This window comes from Orycteropus afer, unplaced genomic scaffold, assembly GCF_000298275.1.
Source record: "Orycteropus afer afer isolate SDZICR_OR568_19922 unplaced genomic scaffold, OryAfe1.0 scaffold00252, whole genome shotgun sequence".
NCBI lineage: Eukaryota > Metazoa > Chordata > Mammalia > Tubulidentata > Orycteropodidae > Orycteropus > Orycteropus afer.
This window is the reverse complement of record NW_006921839.1, coordinates 2303837-2323953: the sequence shown is the minus strand read 5'-3', so window position 1 is coordinate 2323953 and position 20117 is coordinate 2303837. Positions and strand designations below refer to the sequence as shown.

At 38.1% G+C, this 20117-nt stretch overlaps 1 protein-coding gene across 1 annotated transcript in view; it reads right to left on the bottom strand.

The window, feature by feature from the left end:
* Positions 1 to 10549: 10549 nt before the first annotated feature.
* The window catches only part of MYBL1 (MYB proto-oncogene like 1), an 81669-nt gene continuing 72101 nt past the window's right edge, over positions 10550 to 20117 (bottom strand). Inside the window, exons 12-17 of the mRNA XM_042782169.1 lie at positions 18996 to 19138; positions 18240 to 18354; positions 14140 to 14256; positions 13950 to 14051; positions 13323 to 13502; positions 10550 to 10678 (exon numbers count right to left, since the gene is read on the bottom strand). Coding sequence (XP_042638103.1) covers positions 10550 to 10678; positions 13323 to 13502; positions 13950 to 14051; positions 14140 to 14256; positions 18240 to 18354; positions 18996 to 19138 — 786 coding nt within the window. The remainder of the gene's footprint in view (positions 10679 to 13322; positions 13503 to 13949; positions 14052 to 14139; positions 14257 to 18239; positions 18355 to 18995; positions 19139 to 20117) is intronic.

Here is a 20117-nt window from a genome sequence, read left to right as displayed (position 1 = left end):
AAAACTCTCAGCAAAATAGGAAAAGAAGGGAAAAATCCTCAGCATAATAGATGGCATATACACAAAACCAACAGCCAACATTAGTCTCAACAGAGACTGAAAGCATTACCGTTGCGAACAGAAAACAGACAAGGATGCCCTCTATCACCACTTCTATTCAACATTGTATTGGAAGCCCTAACCAGGGCAATAAGGCTAGAAAGGGAAATCAAAGGTATCCACAATGGTAAGGAACAAGTAAAACTATCCCTATTTGCAGATGATATAATCCTATACATAAAAAATCCCAGAGACTCAACAAGAAAACTACTGGAACTAATTAAAAGGTTCAGCAAAGTGACAGGATACAGGATCAACAAACAAAAATCAGTTGGATTACTCTACATCAATAAAACGATCTCTGAAAAGGAAATAAGGAAAACAATATCATTTGCAATAGCTAAGAAAAAGATAAAATACTTAGGGATAAATCTTAGCAGGGACACAAAGACCTATATACAAAGAAAACTACAATACACTACTACAAGAAACCGTAAGAGATCTACATAAATGGAAGAACATACCATGCTCATGGACAGGAAGACTGGACATTGTGAAAATGTCAATACTACCTGTGGTAGTTCAGTTTGTGTGTCGACTTGGCTGGGCCTGGTTGAGTGGCTGGGCAGCTGGATGTAGTATTACCATGAAACTGGTAATCAACTCCATGGTGGAATCTACTGGGAGCAGCTGAGTAGCTGCCTTATGGAATGTGGTCTGCTTCCTGTATATAAGCAGAAGCCTTGGGGAATGGTCTCTAGCTTATGGCATGCTTGGACCCTGCATGTACCCGTGTCGTTGTTCAGAGCCTGCCATGCTCTGCCAACCTTGGGACTTACAATGGACTTAAGTTAATGGTCTGCCTTGTGGTTTGGTAACATCGGGACTGTGCCTTTTTGTCAACCTTGGGCTTGGCAGCCTCAGCAGCCAGCAGCTATCTGAGTGAAGAAAAGACTCTAGCTTCAGTGGGCTGGTAGCTGGAGGCAGAGCTGAAGCCCAAGGCTGAGGGGCTTTCACCCAGCCCCTAGAACTTGGCACTTTGAACTTGTACTTAAAGCCTCCAAACTGTAAGAGAATAAACTCCTGTTTGTGAAGGCCACCCCATTTCTGGTATATTCTTGTCAGAGCAGCACTAGGTAACAACTACCAAAAGCAATATACAGATTCAATACAATCCTGATCCAGATTCCATCAGCATTCTTTAAGGACATGGAAAAACTAATCACGAATTTTATATGGAAAGTAAAGAGACTTCAGATAAGCAAAGCACTACTGAAGAACAAAGCAAGAGCTCTCACTCCTTGATCTCAAAACCAACTATACAGCCATGGTAGTCAAAACAACCTGGTTTTGGTATACATAGACTAACAGAACAGAATTGAGAACCCAGAAATAGATCCCCCCACCTATGGACAGCTGATCTTTGACAAAAGGCCAAAACCCATTAAATGGGGAAGAGACAGTCTCTTTAACAAATGGTACTAGTAAAACTAGATATCCATTTGAAGAAAAATGAAATAAGACCCATACCTCACACCATACTCAAAAACTAACTCAAAATGGATCAAAGAATTAAATGTAAAACCTAAAATTATAAAGTTAACCAAAGAAAAAAAAATAGGGGCCAATTTAGGAGCCCTAATTTATGCCATAAATAGAATAGCAAATATCACCAAAAAATGCACAAACAGCAAAAGATAAGCTAGATGACAGCCAATAGACTCCAACATCTTCTAAAAATCTTCTAAAAATTAAATTCATAGGCACATCAAAGGGAGCTCTGATAGCATAGTGCCTAAGGCACTTGACTGCTAACCAGAAAGTTGGTGGTTCAAACCCACCAGCCACTCCTCAGAAGGAAGATGGGCAATCTACTTCCCTAGTGATACTGCCTCGGAAACCCAAGGAGGGGTTGATATGAGTTGGGTCTGACTTTACAGCAAATAACAACAACAACAACAACAACAGGCACATTGAAAGACTTGTCCAAAGAACAAAAAGAGAACCTACAGACTGCGAAAAAATATTTGGCAACAACATATCTGACAAAGGACTTATCTCTAAAACTTAGAAAACCAACACCTCAACATCAAAAAGACAAAAAATTCAATGAAAAAATGGGCAGAAGATATGAACAGACACTTCACCAAAGAAGATATTCAGGAGGCCAACAAACACATGAAGGAATGCTCATGATCATCAGCCATTGTGTTGTTGTTGTTAGATGCTGTCAAGTCAGCTCTAACTCATAGCGACCCTATGTACAACAGAACGAAACACTGCCTGGTCCTGTGCCTGCCTCACAATCCTTGCTGTACCTGAGCTCATCATTGTAGTCACTGTGTCAATCCATCTCATTAAGGGCCTTCCTCTTTTTTCATTGACTCTCCATCTTACTAAGCATGATATCCTTCTCCAGGGAATGGTCCCTGTGGTGGGTTCCAGTGGGCCGGGAACAGGAGGCAGAGCTGGACCCCAAGGTTGAGGGGGCTTTCAGCCAGCCCCTAGAGCCTGGCACTTTGAACTTGGACTTAAAGCCTCCAAATTGTAAGAATAAACTCCTGTTTGTTCAGACCATCCCATTTGTGGTATATTTTTTGTCAGAGTGAGTGGCACTAGGTAACCAGAACAGAATTTGGTGACGAGAGTAGGGTACTGCTCTGACAGATACCTAAAATGTGGAAACAGGAGTGGCGTGTGTCCTTGACCCAAGACCCTGACAGAGAGACCCCAGCATATGGCATGACAGACGGCAAGAGGCTGGCATGAGAGACGGCAGGAGCAGAGCCAGAGACTGGCATGAGACACGGCAGGAGCAGAGCCCAGAGAACGGCATGAGACAGCAACAGCCTTACCAGCCCATGGAGGAGAAAGCCAGGTGCCATTGGGTAGACGACTTCCTGGTGGAGTGGGTTGCCTTTGGGTGTTAATTGGTAGAGAAGACCGGCATAAAATGGAGTAGCAGGTTTGGCTAGCCCACGGAGCAAGAAAGCTGAGTGTTTTTAGGGCAGGAAGATTTCCTGCAGAGTGGGTTGCCTTCGGCATTAATCAGCAGAAGTGGAGAGACCACGGAAATGGAAGCAGAGCTGCCTCAGCCTTAAAGGTTAGGACCATGGCCTTTGGAGGTGGAACCACCACAGCCCCCTAGGTTTCAAAGAGCTAGGCCTTCACCAACTTGGTTCTGGAGTGTGGGGCTGCCTGTTCATGTGAGCCAGTGGGATGGAGCCATAGCCGCGGCCCAAGAGTGAGGGGGTGGGGCTGCCATGCCCAAGAGGGAGAGGAATCGGGGCCACCAGGCCAAGGGGTGAGGTCACTAGTCAGGAACTAGGAGACTGGAGTCACCCAGCGGAGGAGATGTGTACAGATACCACCCACTGGAGATCTGTACAGGTGCCAAGTTGACAAGGGGTAGAATTGTGGTGGTTATGTTTGTGTGTCAACTTGGCTGGGCCTGGTTGAGTGGCTGAGCAGCTGGATGTAGTATTCCCCATGATGAGACTGTTAATCAACTCCATGGTGGAATCTACTGTGAGCAGTTGAGTAGCTGCCTTTGGCAATGTGGGCTGCTTCCTGTATATAAGGAGAAGCTTTGAGAATGATCTCTAGCCTATGGCACGCTTGGACCCTGCATGTAGTTGTGTCGTTGCTCAGAGCCTGCTATGCTCTGCTGACCTTGGGACTTACAATGGACTGCCATGTGGTTTGGTAACATCGGGACTGTGCCTTTTTACTTGTCAACCTTGGGGCTTCTCAGCCTCAGCTGCCAGCAGCTGTCTGAATGAAGAAACGCCTCTAGCTCCAGTAGGCCGGGAGCAGGAGGCAGAGCTGGACCAGAAGGCTGGCAGTTCGAACCCACTAGCCACTCCTCAGAAGGAAGGTCGGGCAATCTACTTCCATAGTGATGCTTCCTCAAAAATCCAAGGAGTGGTCGCTATGAGTCAGATCTGACTCCACAGCAGTGAGTTTGGTTTTTATACATATAATAGAGCTAACAGGGGCCTAAATTATGATAACTTTTTAGCCACAGCCAAACACCTTGAAGGAATGAGTCCTTGAACCCAGGGGCTTAGGACCATGGTCACTGGGGACATCAAGCTCAATTGGTCTAACATACTACACAAAAACATTATTATACATACTACTTTGGTGAGTAGCGACTGGGGTCTTAAACGCTTGTGAGCAGCCATCTAAGATGCAACTATTATTCTCTCCATGTTTGGAGCAAAGAACAGCCAAGAAAATCAAAGATGCATGGAAAAATTAGGCCAAGGGACTAGTGAACCATGGAAACCTCAGCCAACATGACCCCTGAGACCAGAAGAACTAGATGGTGCCCAGGTACCACAAACAACCACTCAGAAAGGGATCAAAAGTGGAGATCCTGGATAGAGTGGGAGAAAAATGTGGAACAAAACTCAAAATCATTAAAAAAAAAAAAGGGAGAGAGACCAGGCTTACTGGTCTGATTCAGACTGGTGAAACCCCCAAGACTATGGCCTCAGTCAGTCCTCAGGCTTGGAAATGTACTCACTCCTATGGCTTAACTTCCAGCCAAACAATAGGCTTACAAGTTTAGCAATTACATCAGGCAGCTGGGTACATTCCTTTTAGAACAATCAACCATGGGAGATTAGAATGGCAGCATTTTTCTGGGGAGATATCTCAGAGGACAGAACTGCATAGGAAAGAAGGACACTGGGAAAAGGTAACAACAGAGAGGAAGTGGGAAAAGAGCTGTTATATTGTGGGGATTGCAATCAGCATCGCAAAACAAAACATGTATGAACTGTTGAATGGAAAATGAACTTGCTCTGTGAATTTTCATCCAAACAACAATTTAAAAAAAAAAAAAAGTGTTTCTGTCATAAGGTTGTTGTGAGGATTAGATGACACAACGTATGTTTTAGCATAGTGCACAGCTGCAGCTGCTACATGGTCCTCAGATTTTTTTAGCCTATGCACTTCCTGGGTGAGGTAAGATTCCAAAGAACCATCTAGCCCAACCAATTTTGCTTCCTATGGGGGGAAAATGCACATTTTATCCTGGCAATGTCGTTACCATTCTTTTATTCACAAACAAGCATCTACAAATATAACAAAGAACTCAGCTATGTGATCCATCTAACTTTTGGCCAAAGGGTAAGAGATGACATTTCTGTTACTTTCTTATTTGTCTGCCCACTAGAATATCAGCTTTCTTAAGGGAAGGGTCAAGTCCTATTTACCATAGTATGCCCAGCATATGGCACCAGACATAGTAAACACTCAATTAATTATTGGTTGTTAGTTCAATTATGTCCATGGGTGGTCCAAATGGAGTTACTATACTCAGCTAACTTGAAAGGTTAGAGGTTCTAGTCCACCCAGAGGCACTTTGGAAGTGACATGCATATGGGGTCACTGTGGGTCAGAATTGACTCGATGGCAAATGGTCTACTGGTTAGTTGAGTGAATATAAAGGTGGTTAACTATATTGAGCTTGGGAAAATATGTCATAATTTGCTTAAACCTTTTGAGTTATGATTGGCAAAACTGCAGTAATAAAATTAGAGTAAAGTAACTCTCCCTTTCCCTTTTCCTATGCTGGCCAGGGAAATCTACTCAATTCTGTACATTCTATTCTTGGAACTTGAATAAACATACAAGGTTTGAGAACTTCAGAAATAAGGACAGTACATTATACTGCTTTTAGTACTGAGATGTTTTTATGTACATATACCAAAATAATAAAAAGGTAACATTTTTTAAATAGAACTCTTTTCCCCACACATCATGTCAGTCACAAAACTTTTTATCCAGGTACACCTCATCTTGATTTTCTACTAACCAACATATTTCACATATTCTTGAACAATATCTGTGTTTTAAAAAACACCCACCAAAAAACAGGATAGAGGACAGTGCAGCATTCCTATGACATTTCACTTGGCTCATTTTATCCTCCACTGCATAACTTTTCACTGGTCACAGAATGGAAAATACTTCTTCAAAAACTATCTGTTTTACATCATAAATTAAAGGTCTGATTGGCTGACAAGTCTATCACTCTGTAAGCAGATAAATCAAGCAGGAATTTCAAAAAACCAAACCAAACCCACTACGGTCAAGTCAGATACGACTCATAACAACCCCTCCTTGGGTTTCCGAGTCAGTATCACTATGGAAGTAGATTGCCCCATCTTCCTTCAGAGCAGGAAATTACAGGTTATAAAATAAGCTAAAAAATTTAACAAAGTTATTCAAAACTGGTTTCATGCAAATAACTAAGGAACCAATTCATTTCCACTGCATAAAATAAGTATGGTTAATATTTCCTAATAGAGTCATGACTAATTTTCAAAATTCTTTTAACACGAGATTTTCTAATACGAGCACCATGCTAGACACAGAAATTAAGAAACCAATTAATTGCAGTTCCTACCATTCAGAATTACAACTAGAATGCTCCTCCTTAGATGCAAGGATGGCGAGAATTTGTCTCACGTACTTTGACCACGTTATCAGGAGGGACCAGTCCCTGGAGGACTGGTAGAGAGGACCGTGCTTGGTAGAGAGTCAGCCAAAAAAAGGAAGACCCTCAACAAGATGGACTGACAGTGGCTACAACAACAACGGGCTCAATCATGGCAATGATCGTGAGAATGATACAGTGTTTTGTTTTGTTCTAACACAGGGTTGCTGAGTTGGAACTGACTCAACAGCACCTAACAAAACCCTTCAGATGTAAAGTCTAGTGGGAAAGCTTGATACCCCTCATTGCTGTTGAGTCGGATCAGACTCATAGCGACCCCTCCTTGGGTTGCCAAGGCAGTATCACTACAAAAGTAGATTGCCCAATCCTCCTTCCGAGGAGTGGCTGGTGGGTTTGAACCGCCAGCCTTCTGGTTAGCAGAAGTGCCTTAGGCACTAGGCTACCAAATCTCCCGGAAAGTTTGATAGAAGCACTAAAATAATCAGGAAATGATTCACAGACTTGTGCTTGAAAGCTGAGTAAGATTCTGAAAGGCTAGCAAGACAAAGAAAAGCAGCCAGGCTGTGAAAACATTACAAACACAGGCATGAAGATAAGAGCATGTAGATATATGTTCTTAGAAGGGCCAAGTTACTAGTATGATTGAAAAAGAAGTGTGGAATTGGGAAGTGAAGGAGAATGGTTATTAGTATTTAGGCAACAAAGAACTAAGCAAGGTCTTAAAATAGGAGAGATGTGATCAGATCTGTGTGCTTTTCATTTTTTGGTTTTTTCTGTCTACACATAATCACTCTAGTGCCCTCGGCAGATACATTTTACACTTTAACAGACTGGGTCCTGGTTTCACATGTCAGTCTCATAAATTTGCTAGAAACCTTTTATTAGAAGGTAAACTCATTTGTGGTGTGTTAATCCACCAGATCACCAAGCCTTGAAAGCTAACGGTAAAATATGGATGGTGGTGAATTCATTAAGGCAATGTAATACTGCAGACCTGACTATGTGATCACTTGGCTTTGCCCAGGTGACACAGCAGTGTCATTGTGAGTTTCTTGGTACATCTATAGAATGGAGATCACAATGATTACTTCAATAATCAAAGTAAGGGATGAAGGAACAGAATTAGAGCAGTGGCCTTTTATAGGCTGAGAAATAGAAATTATAACAGATTTCAACAGAGGGGTGAAGGATGAGCAGGAGATTATTCAATGGGTCAAAGAACAGACAACAATAATAACCCCGAGAGACAGAACAAAGAAAGTGCAGGTCCAAGTGGGAAAAAAAGAAAAAATACTTTGGATTTGTTGCATTTAAGGTGTCAACAAAACAGTCATATGGAAATATCTAAAAGGTAGTTGAAAATATGACATGGAATAAGGTCATTAAAGGCATTAAAATGCATTAATAGAAAAAAAAACACCTATAAAGGGAGGTCTGGGGGAGAAAAAAGGACTAAGAATAGAACATTGGGTGAAGTCCTTACAGGTTCAAGCAATACCATAAAACACAAAAACATGAAATGAAATGAGTAATGCCAAGTCAGCTTGTACACAGATGCTTTATTTTGGATGTTAATATACATCAGCATTGTATGCAAGATTCTCTTACAATAGTTTTCCCAATACATCAAAAAACTCAATTTAGTCAGGGTAACTGCTAACTGCTGTATGAATGTGAAAGCCTTATAACAAAATGGAGTATTACATGTATGTAGTCAGTTTCTATGCAAGTATGGCTGCTACATGTATGTCTGGCACTTTTATAGTATATTGAAAGAAATTCAAATGAACACAACAATATAAAGGTGACATAAGATGCCTGACATGTTTAAAACTAAAAATCTTCTTGCAAAATCCAACAAAGCAGTTAACTGGAGGATTCAACCAATACCAATCCAAATATGTGCTATGTCCAGTAAGCCCAGGCTTATCTGCAATATATTACATTTGGGATAATTTAATGCTCAAGAAAAATTACGCTTTAAAAAAATATAGCTCTTTCAAGATATTATACTTTGGTGATTAGAGACTGCAAACATCCAAACTAGCTAAGGGCTTCATTAAAAAAAAAAAAATGAGAAGGAAGAAAGAAATGATCCAGTATGATTTTGCTACAGTCATTGGTTTTACAAAGTGAAATTTTTGTGAGAAGTCCATTAATTAGGAAGAAATCAACATATTAATAAACACTGCTAAGAAGATTCCAATTGGTCCATCTCTTTGTTATCAAGAAGGCATAATCTTAAACCACACATTTTTTTCACTTCTCACTACATTTAATGTGCAAAAAACTAGCAAGTGGATTTAAATGGCTTAAAACCCTTTTAGGTCTACTGCTCAAGAGCTAGGCATTAAAATACTTGGTATTTCAATCTCTAGTAACATAAAAACAGATCAGACAATCTTAAGCTGTTTTTGTTTTGTTTTTTAAGGCTTTCATTTTTTTTAACCTTTTTTGGTATTTGCAAGAATTTGCTAGGTAATGGTTGATTCCATTAAGTTAACTTGAGATCTTGCCATCATTTGCCTTTATCTTTTCACACAGTGCAAGTGGTGGTGGCTCTTTCCTTCTCTCTTAGCAGCAAGCCGATTCTGCTATTTTCTATAGCAGCATACTTCAGGAGTGGAGAGGGAGAGAGTGTGTCAATCATAAATAATTAAAACCACAGTGTACAATTTTATTTACCTGTCAGTGTTTAAGTTGACAGCATACCATTATACGTCACAAAAAAAGTACATAAAATCTACCACAAAAGCAAATAAAAGACATTCTTTCAAGAAAAAATAAGTGCAAACACCTAAAACAGGCAACTGAAGCAACTGTTGTAACCTGTAGAGAAACACAAAACATTTATAAAAGGACAAAATATTTTTATAAATAAAGGATAATGTTCTCTACTTCTGAAACACTGAGTAAATATAATAAACTTCTAAGTGCAGACTGTTTTTAGGGACCAAGGTATCATATTATTTTTTAAACAAAATAAAATGCAAAAATTTCAAACATATACAAATCACCAGATTAATTTATATGACCCCCCAATATAATTTAAAAAGAAAATATTAAATTATTATTTAGTACATTTTTAGAACTACTTTATAACCAACATGATTTAAAGGGCATAGTGCAATATTTAGGTAGATGTGAAATACAATATAGATATTGTATTCTTTGCAGCTATAACTTACTACTGTTTCATACTTAAAACTCAAAATTGTTCTTTACTATGTTAGCTGTAATGACAGGAAACAACATTGGCTTCTAGATGCCCTATACATATGTATATATAAATATCTACATTTAAGCTTTGAAAGTGAAAATAAATTATAAAAACAGACTTCTTTCCAATTTACAGTTATCCTGCTCCTACATACTGTACAATACATTCAGCAAAACTCTCAGCTCTTCTGAGATTTATGAAGAAAATACTGACTCTTTACTAATAAGGAAAAACCTCTTTCAATGTCTTATTTTTAGTACCATGTTCAGATAAATACATTTAACACTGTAGTTTATTTCACTGTTTTTGAAAAATATGAAAAATTAGTAGTGCAACTTCCTATCCTTCCTTTAAATTCCTTTTCACTGTTGTTTCTTTAAAGATGTCAGTCTAAGTAAATCAACACATGAGCATAAGTACTTCATAAAATCATGTATGCCTCCCATATAAATATTAGTTTCAGAAATCATCACACATTACAACAGAATTGTAGCATGGAGAGTAGCAACATGTATCTTGTTTAGAAAATATGTGAAAATTTCCTTTTAGAAAATCTATGAATATTCTAATATTATTTCTGTCTTGTTCTTTAAAAACAATTTTTAAAAATATCATCTCTTAAAAAATAGCCTATGAAACTGCCTACCTCTTTCTTAAATTGGCTTAGCTTTTTGCCTGCCCAATATTTAAAAAATATGCAAACCGTTTTAGGCTTGTTTAAAACTTTAGAAATAATTAATTGCCAAAAATTTCATTGCAACCTAATTTAGTGTAGAATATAACAAAGAAGTAGGGCATTTCATCAGTTCTAATAACAATTACAGTATTAGAGCTCTTGAAGTGCTGCTGCTAGCCGTGTAAGTGCTCAGGTATCTTCTTGCTTGTTCAGTCATGATAAGTTGGTCTTCTGTCTTCCCATAAACCACTGTTTCCCATTCACAATTTGACTAGGAAGAAAATATTAATATTGATGTGAAAATAACTATCCATACTACTTCACAATAGCCTTTTAAAAGTCATTTATTTTACTTATTTCTACTGTTCAGAGGCCTCTGGAGATAGTTTAAAAGTTTTGTTCCCAACAAACAGCTCCCAAACCAAATGAGTAAGTCTCAACGTGGAAAAAAATGTCAGCCTTCATTGCTTCAACACTCATGCAGAAAGATTTAAAGAGAGGATGTAATTTCAAAAATGAGGTAACAATGCTCTATGGCTTGCAGATTAAGGAATTTATTCATAACACAAAATCAAGCTTATGTTTGATTTTTCTTCCCTTGTCAATGAATACAGGTGTGGTGTAGTAAATTACATAGCATAGCTTTTCTAGCCATAAGTCTTTGTAAACTCTGTGGTGGAATTTGCCATGAGCAACTGAGTAGCTCCTGATTGTTAAAGATGTCCACTGGGGTAGTCCTGTTGAGAGGGGCAGGAAGCAATCTTCCGGTAAGTTCTCTTTCTCTCTCAGGTGTATAGAATTCTGATGTTGGGATTGGTTAGTTTGGCCACTCTGCCAGGCTCAAAAGAAGCCCTCCTAGAGACAGGAGTCTCTCTGACTACTGGCTGAGAAAGACGTACTGCTGAGAGAAATGCACTCCTGAGACACACACTTGCTGAGAGAGAGACTGCTGGCTGCTAAATTAGATGGCCGGCTGCAAGAGACTGAGTACATTTCTGAACTTGAATTGTAGCCTGTTGCTTCCCTAATAAACCCCATAATCTATGAGTTCTGTGTGGCCATTGCAGTGAATTATCGAACCCAGCAGAGAGATGGTGGGTGCTGCAGGAGGAACTGTTAGTGTCAAGGTTGGTGAAAGGGCTTGAGGGAAACAGCATGCCTGGCCTCAGCAGGGACAGGCCTTAGGCTACTGATAGTGATTCTGTCTTTCTCTTGTGGGATTAGAGGAGGTCAGAAAATGAGGTCTCCTTGCCTCTTTGGCAACAAGTCATTACATTACATGGCTGAGTGCTATGCAATACATTTTCCCAAAAAGTTGTGTGTTAATTAAATGCTAGGAACTCAAATCACTTTAAATGGATTGAGGATGTGTTATTTGAAGAGCAGTGGCTCAAACCAGAGGTAAGTAGGCTACATTTGACTGGTAAAGATGCTTTCAAGGAATGCTTAAATGTCAGGAATGCTAGTGCTACAGCCACCGTAGTATATAGAAGAAAACTTCCCACTCAATGAACTCTCAAACTCTCTAGGTTGAACTCTTAGTATAGTAAAAAAAATTTCCAACCTTCATTTACAGCTACATACTGACAGCATATCAACTAGAAAAAGTATTTTTGTTTTGTAATTTCTGAGCCAAAAACTTTATTGCAAACTATTATACCAGCAAAATCATGCTGAAACTGCTTCCAACCACTTACCCTTTCATGATAGAAATTTGGTGTTATATATATATATATATATATATATATATATGTTATAGGAGAAAAGGTGCCAGAAGTGAATTTAGGTTTTAAAAATTAATAGTGCTTAAGAAAATCACTTACAGAGTGCAGTGTAGTAAATTACTTTGTGTGGCTTTTCTACCCATAAGTCTTTGTAAACTCCAAGGTGGGATTTTCTATGAGCAACTGAGGAGCTCCTGATTACTGAAGTTGTCCACCTGGAGTATTTCTGTTGGGAGTGGCACAAAACAATGTTCTGGGAGGTGCCCACTCTCTCTCAGGTGCTTAGAGTTCTGAAGCTATAATTGGCTAGTTTGACCACCCTGCCGGGCTCAAAAGGAGGCCTCCTGGAGGCAGAACTCTCTTTGACGGCTGGTTCAGGAAGATGTGCTGCCGAAAGAGACACGCGCCCCTGAAAGAGACACGTGCTGCTGGGAAAGGGACGCAAGAGACACGCATTGCTGAGTGAGACACCGAGGGACCAGCACTGCTGGGAAAGAGACTGCGAGAGACTGTTGGCTGAGGGACGGTGGGCTGGGAGAGAGACTGAGCGTTCTTCCTGAACTTGAGTTGTAGCCTGGTGCTTCCCTAATAAACCTCATAATCCGTGAGTTCTGTGTGGCCACTGCAGCAAATTATCGAACCCAGACAGAGGTAGTGGGTGCTTTGGGAGGAACAGTTGGAGCAAGGGCTGGAGGGGGGAGGCAGCATGTCTGGCCTGGCAGGAATAGGCCTTGGGTTACTGCTGGTAATCCTGTCTTCCTCTTGTAGGGTTAGAGGAGGTCAGAACATGTGGCCTCCTTGCCGTTTTAGCACAGAGTCTTTGGCTACAACTTCAATTGTTTAGTTTATATGTGCCCTGATGAACAAGCTGCTCAAAATCCAAATCTAATTTGAGTAAGAAAATAATGGGGAATACTAAATTACTGTTATAGTAAATTTCAAGGAACCCTGGTGGTGCGGTGGTTAATCACTCAGCTTCTAACCAAAAGGCAGCTTGCGTCCATAAAGATCTACAGCTTTGAAAACCCTATGGGGAACCTGTCCTATAGGGTCACTGTGAATCAGAATCAACTTGACAGCAAGTTGGATTCAATTTATTTAAGTTTGGATTCAATTTATATAATCTGTGATCAAAGTGATAACTGAGTAAACAACAACAAAATTTATTAGAAAAAATGTATAAATCCATACCTGATGATTCCTTTCCAATTTGATAACTTTGCAAGTGTTAGGGTTTAGTTTCTTTTTAGTAAGTGTACATGTTTTGTTGGTTGAATTTATATCTTGTTTTTCAGGAGTCAAGTTGCACCTATTGTCATGTATTTCCAATAATGGTATCATTAATAAAGATGTTATAAATATATTTTCTGACTAAGGGAGAGAAAAAAAAAAGAGGAAAATAAAATAACTAATTCAAAAGTGGACACAAATAAAGGGAATATTGAGTAAGTGGTAGTGGAAGCCCTTTTTATTTCCTTCCAAGAAAGATTTTGGCTCCAATGAAATGCTGGTAATATAGCAATATTAAGTATTTCAGAAATGAACCAAAGATTAGTACTGAAATTTAAAAGTTTGAGAACGACCATTTTTTTGACATCATACATAAGACATCTGACTTCTGTCAAAACACAACAAACATTTAAAAAGAACTAAGATGTAAATAAAATATTCTCTACGGTTAATAGTTCCTCTCTGAATTAGGCAGAATGCTACTAATGGAAACGCCATGAGTATCTAATGAACTGGTCACACAATGAATAAAAGACAAAATCTAGGACTTAAATCAACCATGTTAATTAGAAAGAACTCTTTACAAACCTGCATGTCTGAAATGTCTTCAGTTAATAGTTGAGTATCTGGTTCTTCTTCCCAGTTATCTAAGACTAGTGATTTTCTAACTTTCTTCACAGAAGCAGTATGCTGGAAAGAACAATTTCCAATGGAAACATTACAGCAGAATAACTTGGACAAGAAGAGGTTTTTATTAACTAGAATACTAAAAGATCACCTCTTGTTTACAGCTCTTGTAAGCAGGTTCCTCCTCCTCTTTTAGAAATATGTCTGTTCCAGTTTCTTCTTTTAAAACTTCTCGAATATCTTCTTCCAAGAAGGCAAGTGGCTGTGACTAAATTGTTTTTAAAAGAGTTTTATAAAATCTTTTATAGAAATCTTGTAAGTTTAAAAGAAAGGTTTACTATATATGGGGAGAAATCTCTGTTTCCTCATCTATAGTCAATTCAAATTAAATTACTTAATTACTTAGTTTTATGCAAACATAATATTGCATACTCCAAGCATTGAATTAAGTGTGGCACCTTCATCATTCTAAGATATTCAACAAAAATCTTCCTACTTCAATTAAGATCTTCAGAATTAACAGGAAAGAAAGAATATTTCCCAAGAATTTTCATTTAAGAATAGCGAGAAAGAAAAAAAGGAACTGTGGAACAAATTGGGAATATACTAGTTCTTCTTATTCGACATTTACTGTTCTTATTGCATAGCATGCAATTACTAGTTAACATGTTTCTCTTGCCACTAAGACTGAAAGCAGTAACCATGAGTTTTTTGTTTTTTTAATTTCTATTGTAATTGGGTAGATAGTTTAGAGAGCAAATTTATTTTCCATACAGCAGTTCACATACACTTTTTCTCATGACATTGACTGCAATTTCCAACAATGCAACAGTTCTCTTCCCACTTCCTCCCCCAAAGTTACCTCTTTCCTATGTCTTTCCCTCCCATGCACTCCTGCCCCCTGAGCTGTCTTCCTGTGCATACACAGCCTTTCTATTCTTCCATGATTGATGGTGAAATGAGCTGAAATGTTCAGCTCATATGCCTGTCTTTTGTTTGGCTGGATGCTACAGGAGTGGGTTCAATTCCAGCCCTGAAGGGCAGGTGAAGGGGCCATAGTCTCAGGGGCTTCACCAGGCTCTATCAGACCAGCAAACCTGGTTCTTTTTTTTTCTTTTTAATGATTTTGAGTTTTGTTCCACATTGCTCTCCCACTCTATCCAGGATTGCCTACATAGATCCCCCTCCGAGTGGTTGACAGTGGTAGCTGGGCACCATCTAGTTCTGGTGAAAGCAGTGACCATCAGTTTTTCATCTTGTATACCCAGCCTTAAGCTCAGAGCTTACATAAGTCATTAAAGAAGGAAATCTTCTGGGGGGGGGGGTGCACTTGAATGTAGGTTTAGTAATGAAATAGTTTTAAAATATTATTCATCTACCTTTCTATCAAATAGCTATACATACCTTATAACTCAAGACATTTTAAAAACAATACCAAACTTACACCTAAAATTAACAAAGATCTGGGTTTTTTTTGTTTGTTTGTTTGTTTGTTTTAAATAAAAAGGCAATCAAAGCCCCACTAAATAGCAAGGTATTGTGAACTGTAGAGTAAAATCTAGCCTAACTGGCAGCACTTGAAGACTAGCAGGTTATGTTTCCAGCCAGCAAAGTCAAGCAGAACAGCATTCATATATATGTGTGATTTCACAGCACTTAAAAACACTTTTAAAATGGAAATAGAATTTTAAAATACTCTTCATCTGGAGCCTGAAACATACAAGAATTATATTAGTATTTCTATGTATTTTTCCAAGAGCTTTTGTTTTAAGGATTCCATTTCACCAAGATTAATCCTAATCAATTAATTAGATTAATTCTAATCAATTAGGTGTTCTTAAAAAGAATCTGGAGTCTCTTTTTTCACCCTATGAGAACACAAATGTCCTATGCCCCTAGGAGTAGTGGTTAGGACAAAGGCAAATTCATTCACTAATATGAATTATCATCTTAAATGTCCTAATGTGACTGCTACATTTAGTACTTTTTAGTTTAACCCTACCAAAGTTAATGGAGATTTATATTTTCAGGACTTAAGAGTAAAAACTTCTGAATAAGTTTCAGTAAACAAAAGAATCAACATTTACTAAAAAGGCAATAGATACTTAAATATATCTGATCAAAAGTTCCAAAGACAAAAAGTGTATTTGATTTAAAATAATCCATGTTAGAAAGCTAAGTGGTTAGTACATAGTAGGTACTCAGTAAATAACTGAAGACAAACAAGAGAAATAGAAAACCAGCTTTCCAAAAAGATATGTATGGATCTATAGACATTGTATCAAGCCATGATATTTCCAATCTCCTGGTATGCATGTGAGAGCTGAACAATGAATAAGGAAGACCGAAGAAGAGTTGATGCTTTTGAGTTGTGGTGCTGGCGAAGATTGCTGAAAGTACCATGGACTGCTAAAAGAACTAACAGATCTGTCCTGGAGGAAGTGCAGCCAGAATGCTCCTTGGAAGCAAGAATGGCCAGACTTCGTCTCACCTATTTTGGTCATGTTGTAAGGGACCATTTCCTGGAGAAGGATGTCATGCTTGGTAGGGTGGAGGGTCGACGAAAGAGGGGGAGGCCTTCAACGAGATGGATTGATACGGTGGCTGCAATGATGGGATCAAGTATAGCAGGGATTGTGGGGCTGGCGCGGGATCGGGCAGTGTTTTGTTCTGCTGTGCATGTGGTCGCTATGAGTCAGAAACGACTCGACGGCACTTAACAACAACAACAACATAGACGTTGTTGTTGTTGTTGTTATGTGCCGTCGAGTCGGACCTGACTCATAGCGACCCCCTCTGGGTTTCCAAGGCAGTATCACTATGGAAGTAGATTGCCCCATCATCCTTCCTAGGAGTGGCTGGTGGGTTTGAACTGCCAGCCTTCTGGTTAGCAGTCAAGTGCCTTAGGCACTATGCTACCAGAGCTCCTCTATAGACATTAGAAATTTTAATTACTGTGTAATTACCTTCCTTTTATCTTAAATTACTAACGAAAATTATCTTTTGGCAATAGTAAAATTCTATCCAAATAGCTTTCAGTATTGCTGGTGTTAAATTAAAAATGCCAGGAGGCTAGGAAACAAACTGATAAGGACTTTATTCTAGGTTGTTTGAAATCTATTCTCTCAACCAGTCTTAAGAAAATGACAATTATTCGCCAAATTATATGTTGATCAAATGACCCTGAAGCACTGTAAAATTTTTAAATGCCTTCAAATCATTGTTTACTTATCTAACCTTCTATTAGTCTACATACCCCTATAAAGGTAGGAACATTCAACATTTCATTCCCAAGCCTAGTACAGTGCCTGACACCTATTAGGCACTTAAGCAATCACTACTTGCTGAATTAATGATGAATTTAAAAAATAGCAAAGTATTCAAATAGATTAGTTAAGTCAGTTAGATAATTTCATACATTGGAACACTTTGCAAACATAAACTATGAGATAAACATATATTTATTAACTTAGTTAAATTTCAAAAAATAGAAAACAATGCATAAAATGTGATCTCATTGTTATGTGTACATACATAAATAAAAAGTCTAGAAGCACTAAAAAGAATATGATTATTCATAGCAGTATATGGAGCTAAGTGACAAAAAGACTTAATTAATCCTACTGTGTACTTTTAAAACAGTAATTTAAAAAAAATAAAAAGACTAGAAGATTTGAGAGTATGAGATGCCTTTCGGTATAAAATGACTACTTTGGGAGCTCTGGTGGCGTAGTGCCTAAGGCATTTGACTGCTAACCAGAAGGCTGGTGGGTCAAAGGCCACTAGTTGGAAGGAAGATTGGGCAATCTGCTTCTGTAGAGATACTGCTTCGGAAACCCAAGGAGGGGTCGCTATGAGTCAGAATCGACACGACAGCAGTGAGTTTAGTTTGGTTTTGGTTACGAGAATTTAATTTATTAATGAATCTACCCAAAATATGACAAAAGGTAGAAAAACATTAATTAAAGTACCCTAAAAAAATGACTAATTTTTTTTTAAATCCTATTTTATTTCTAATGAGCCTAATGTCAGAAATCTGTGTCTGCCTAGAATGTCTATGCTTTCCTAAGGTATTTCAACGTTGACAATATATATGAAAGCAGAGATCACTAGAACACTTGCCACCTCTATTCATTCAAGAACTCCTCCTACTACTACTATTAGAATAACAATAGCAGCAACTAATAAGCACATACATTTGTGTTTTATTTAAATTAGGAAAATTCTTTAAAATAAAGAGAGTATACATACCACGATTTTAAGAGGTCCATATTTTTTCTCCTGAGCAGCAAGCGCATTCTTAAAAGGAGTAGGAGTTCTTGGTGTGGTACCCAATATAGATCTTCTAATAGTTGGTGTTCTAAACCTATTCAATCATTTAGATATTTGTATTATAGTCAAAATTTGATTTATACTAATTAAGGAAGGCAAAACCATCACTACATATTCTTGTATATACACATGCTTTATTTAAACATTCCAGAGCTATTGTAAAGTGTGCTTGCCTAAACTAATTCTTATTCCAATCAACCATCTGAAAAATAAATAAAAAGGACTAACACAGAAAAACATAACTAAAAACATTATTTTGCTTGAATTAAAGTCTTCACTCACACTCACTCACTCAAGGCTACACTTTAATTTTTCTTTTTTATTGTTCTAGGTAGTGATATCGGAAGGAACGTTGGGCAATCTATTTCTGTAGTGATACCACCTCGGAAACCCAAGGAGGGGTCCCTGTGAGTCGGGTCCAACTTGTCCGCAGTGAGTGAGTGAGAGTGAGTGAGGTAGTGATATCACCTTGGAAACCCAAGGAGGGGTCACTATGAGTTGTATTCAATTCGATGGCAGAGTTTGGTTTTCTTGGTTTAGGGATAAAACATAAAGTTTATTTATTTTTTAACTCTAGTTCCACATGGATAGGAATTATGATAAATTTATAAAAAGCTAATCTGTTAAAATTGTGCTTCCCATTTTCTCTAACACAATTATTTAATACAAACTTACCCTACATTTTCTTTTTGATCTTTGGGTGTTGTTTCCTTATGAAGAGGAGTTGTAATAAGAACTTTCTGCCCACAAATTGGGGTTGATGTAAATGAAGGATTTTCCATATTAAGTTGTTCATTTCCAGGACATGTGTTAAAAAACTAAAAAGGAAGACAGAGAATTTAAAGATAACTTTAGAAAATTAAAAATCCCCACACATATATTAACTGATAAAATTTTCTAATAATTTCCTCATTTCTCTTAGGAAAAGATTATTAATAATATTACATTTACATTCTATTCCCTGTAAATTAAGCCCCATGATGGCAGGAATTTTGGCTGTTTTGTTCATGGCTGCCTCCTCAGCTTTTATAGCAGTGTTTGGCACATAACAGGAATGCAAAAAATAGTTGTTAAAAGATACTCAGAAGTTACAAAACACATTACAAAAATTGTAAAACAGCATCAAACAGCTAACATAGAAACCACAAAAAAGCCAAAAGTGTTTTAGCTCTTATTAGTAAATAATCTTAAGTGGTCTTTTCTATGAGAATAGTCTGAATTCACTTTCAACATAATTCATTTTACTTGGATCCACAAAGTCCATGGAAGCAGCAGTCAAGAAATCAAGTGATGTATTGCATTGGGGAAATCTGCTGTAAAAGACCTCCTTAAAGTGTTCAAAAGCAAAAATGTCACTTTGAGGACTAGAGCGTGCCTGACCATGATATTTTCAATCGCCTCATATGCATGTGAAAACTGGACAATGAATAAGGAAGACAGAAGAAGAATTGATCACTGACCCATGTCACTTTAGTTTTGTGTGCATCACTGTACATAAATTATATTTCAATAAAATGTATCCAAAAAAAAAAAGAAGAATTGATGCTTTTGAATCATGGTGTTGATGAAAAATACTGAATATACCATAGGCTGCCAGAAGGAACAAATCTTTTTGTGTGTGTGTGTGATTTGGGTGAAGATTTACAGAGCAAATTCACTTTCCATACAGCAGCTCACATATACTTTCTCTCATGTCATTGACCACAATTTACCACAGTGTATCAGCTGCCCTCCACTTCCTCCCCATAGTTACCTCTTCCCAGTGTCCATCCCTCCATACACTCCTGCCCCCTGAGC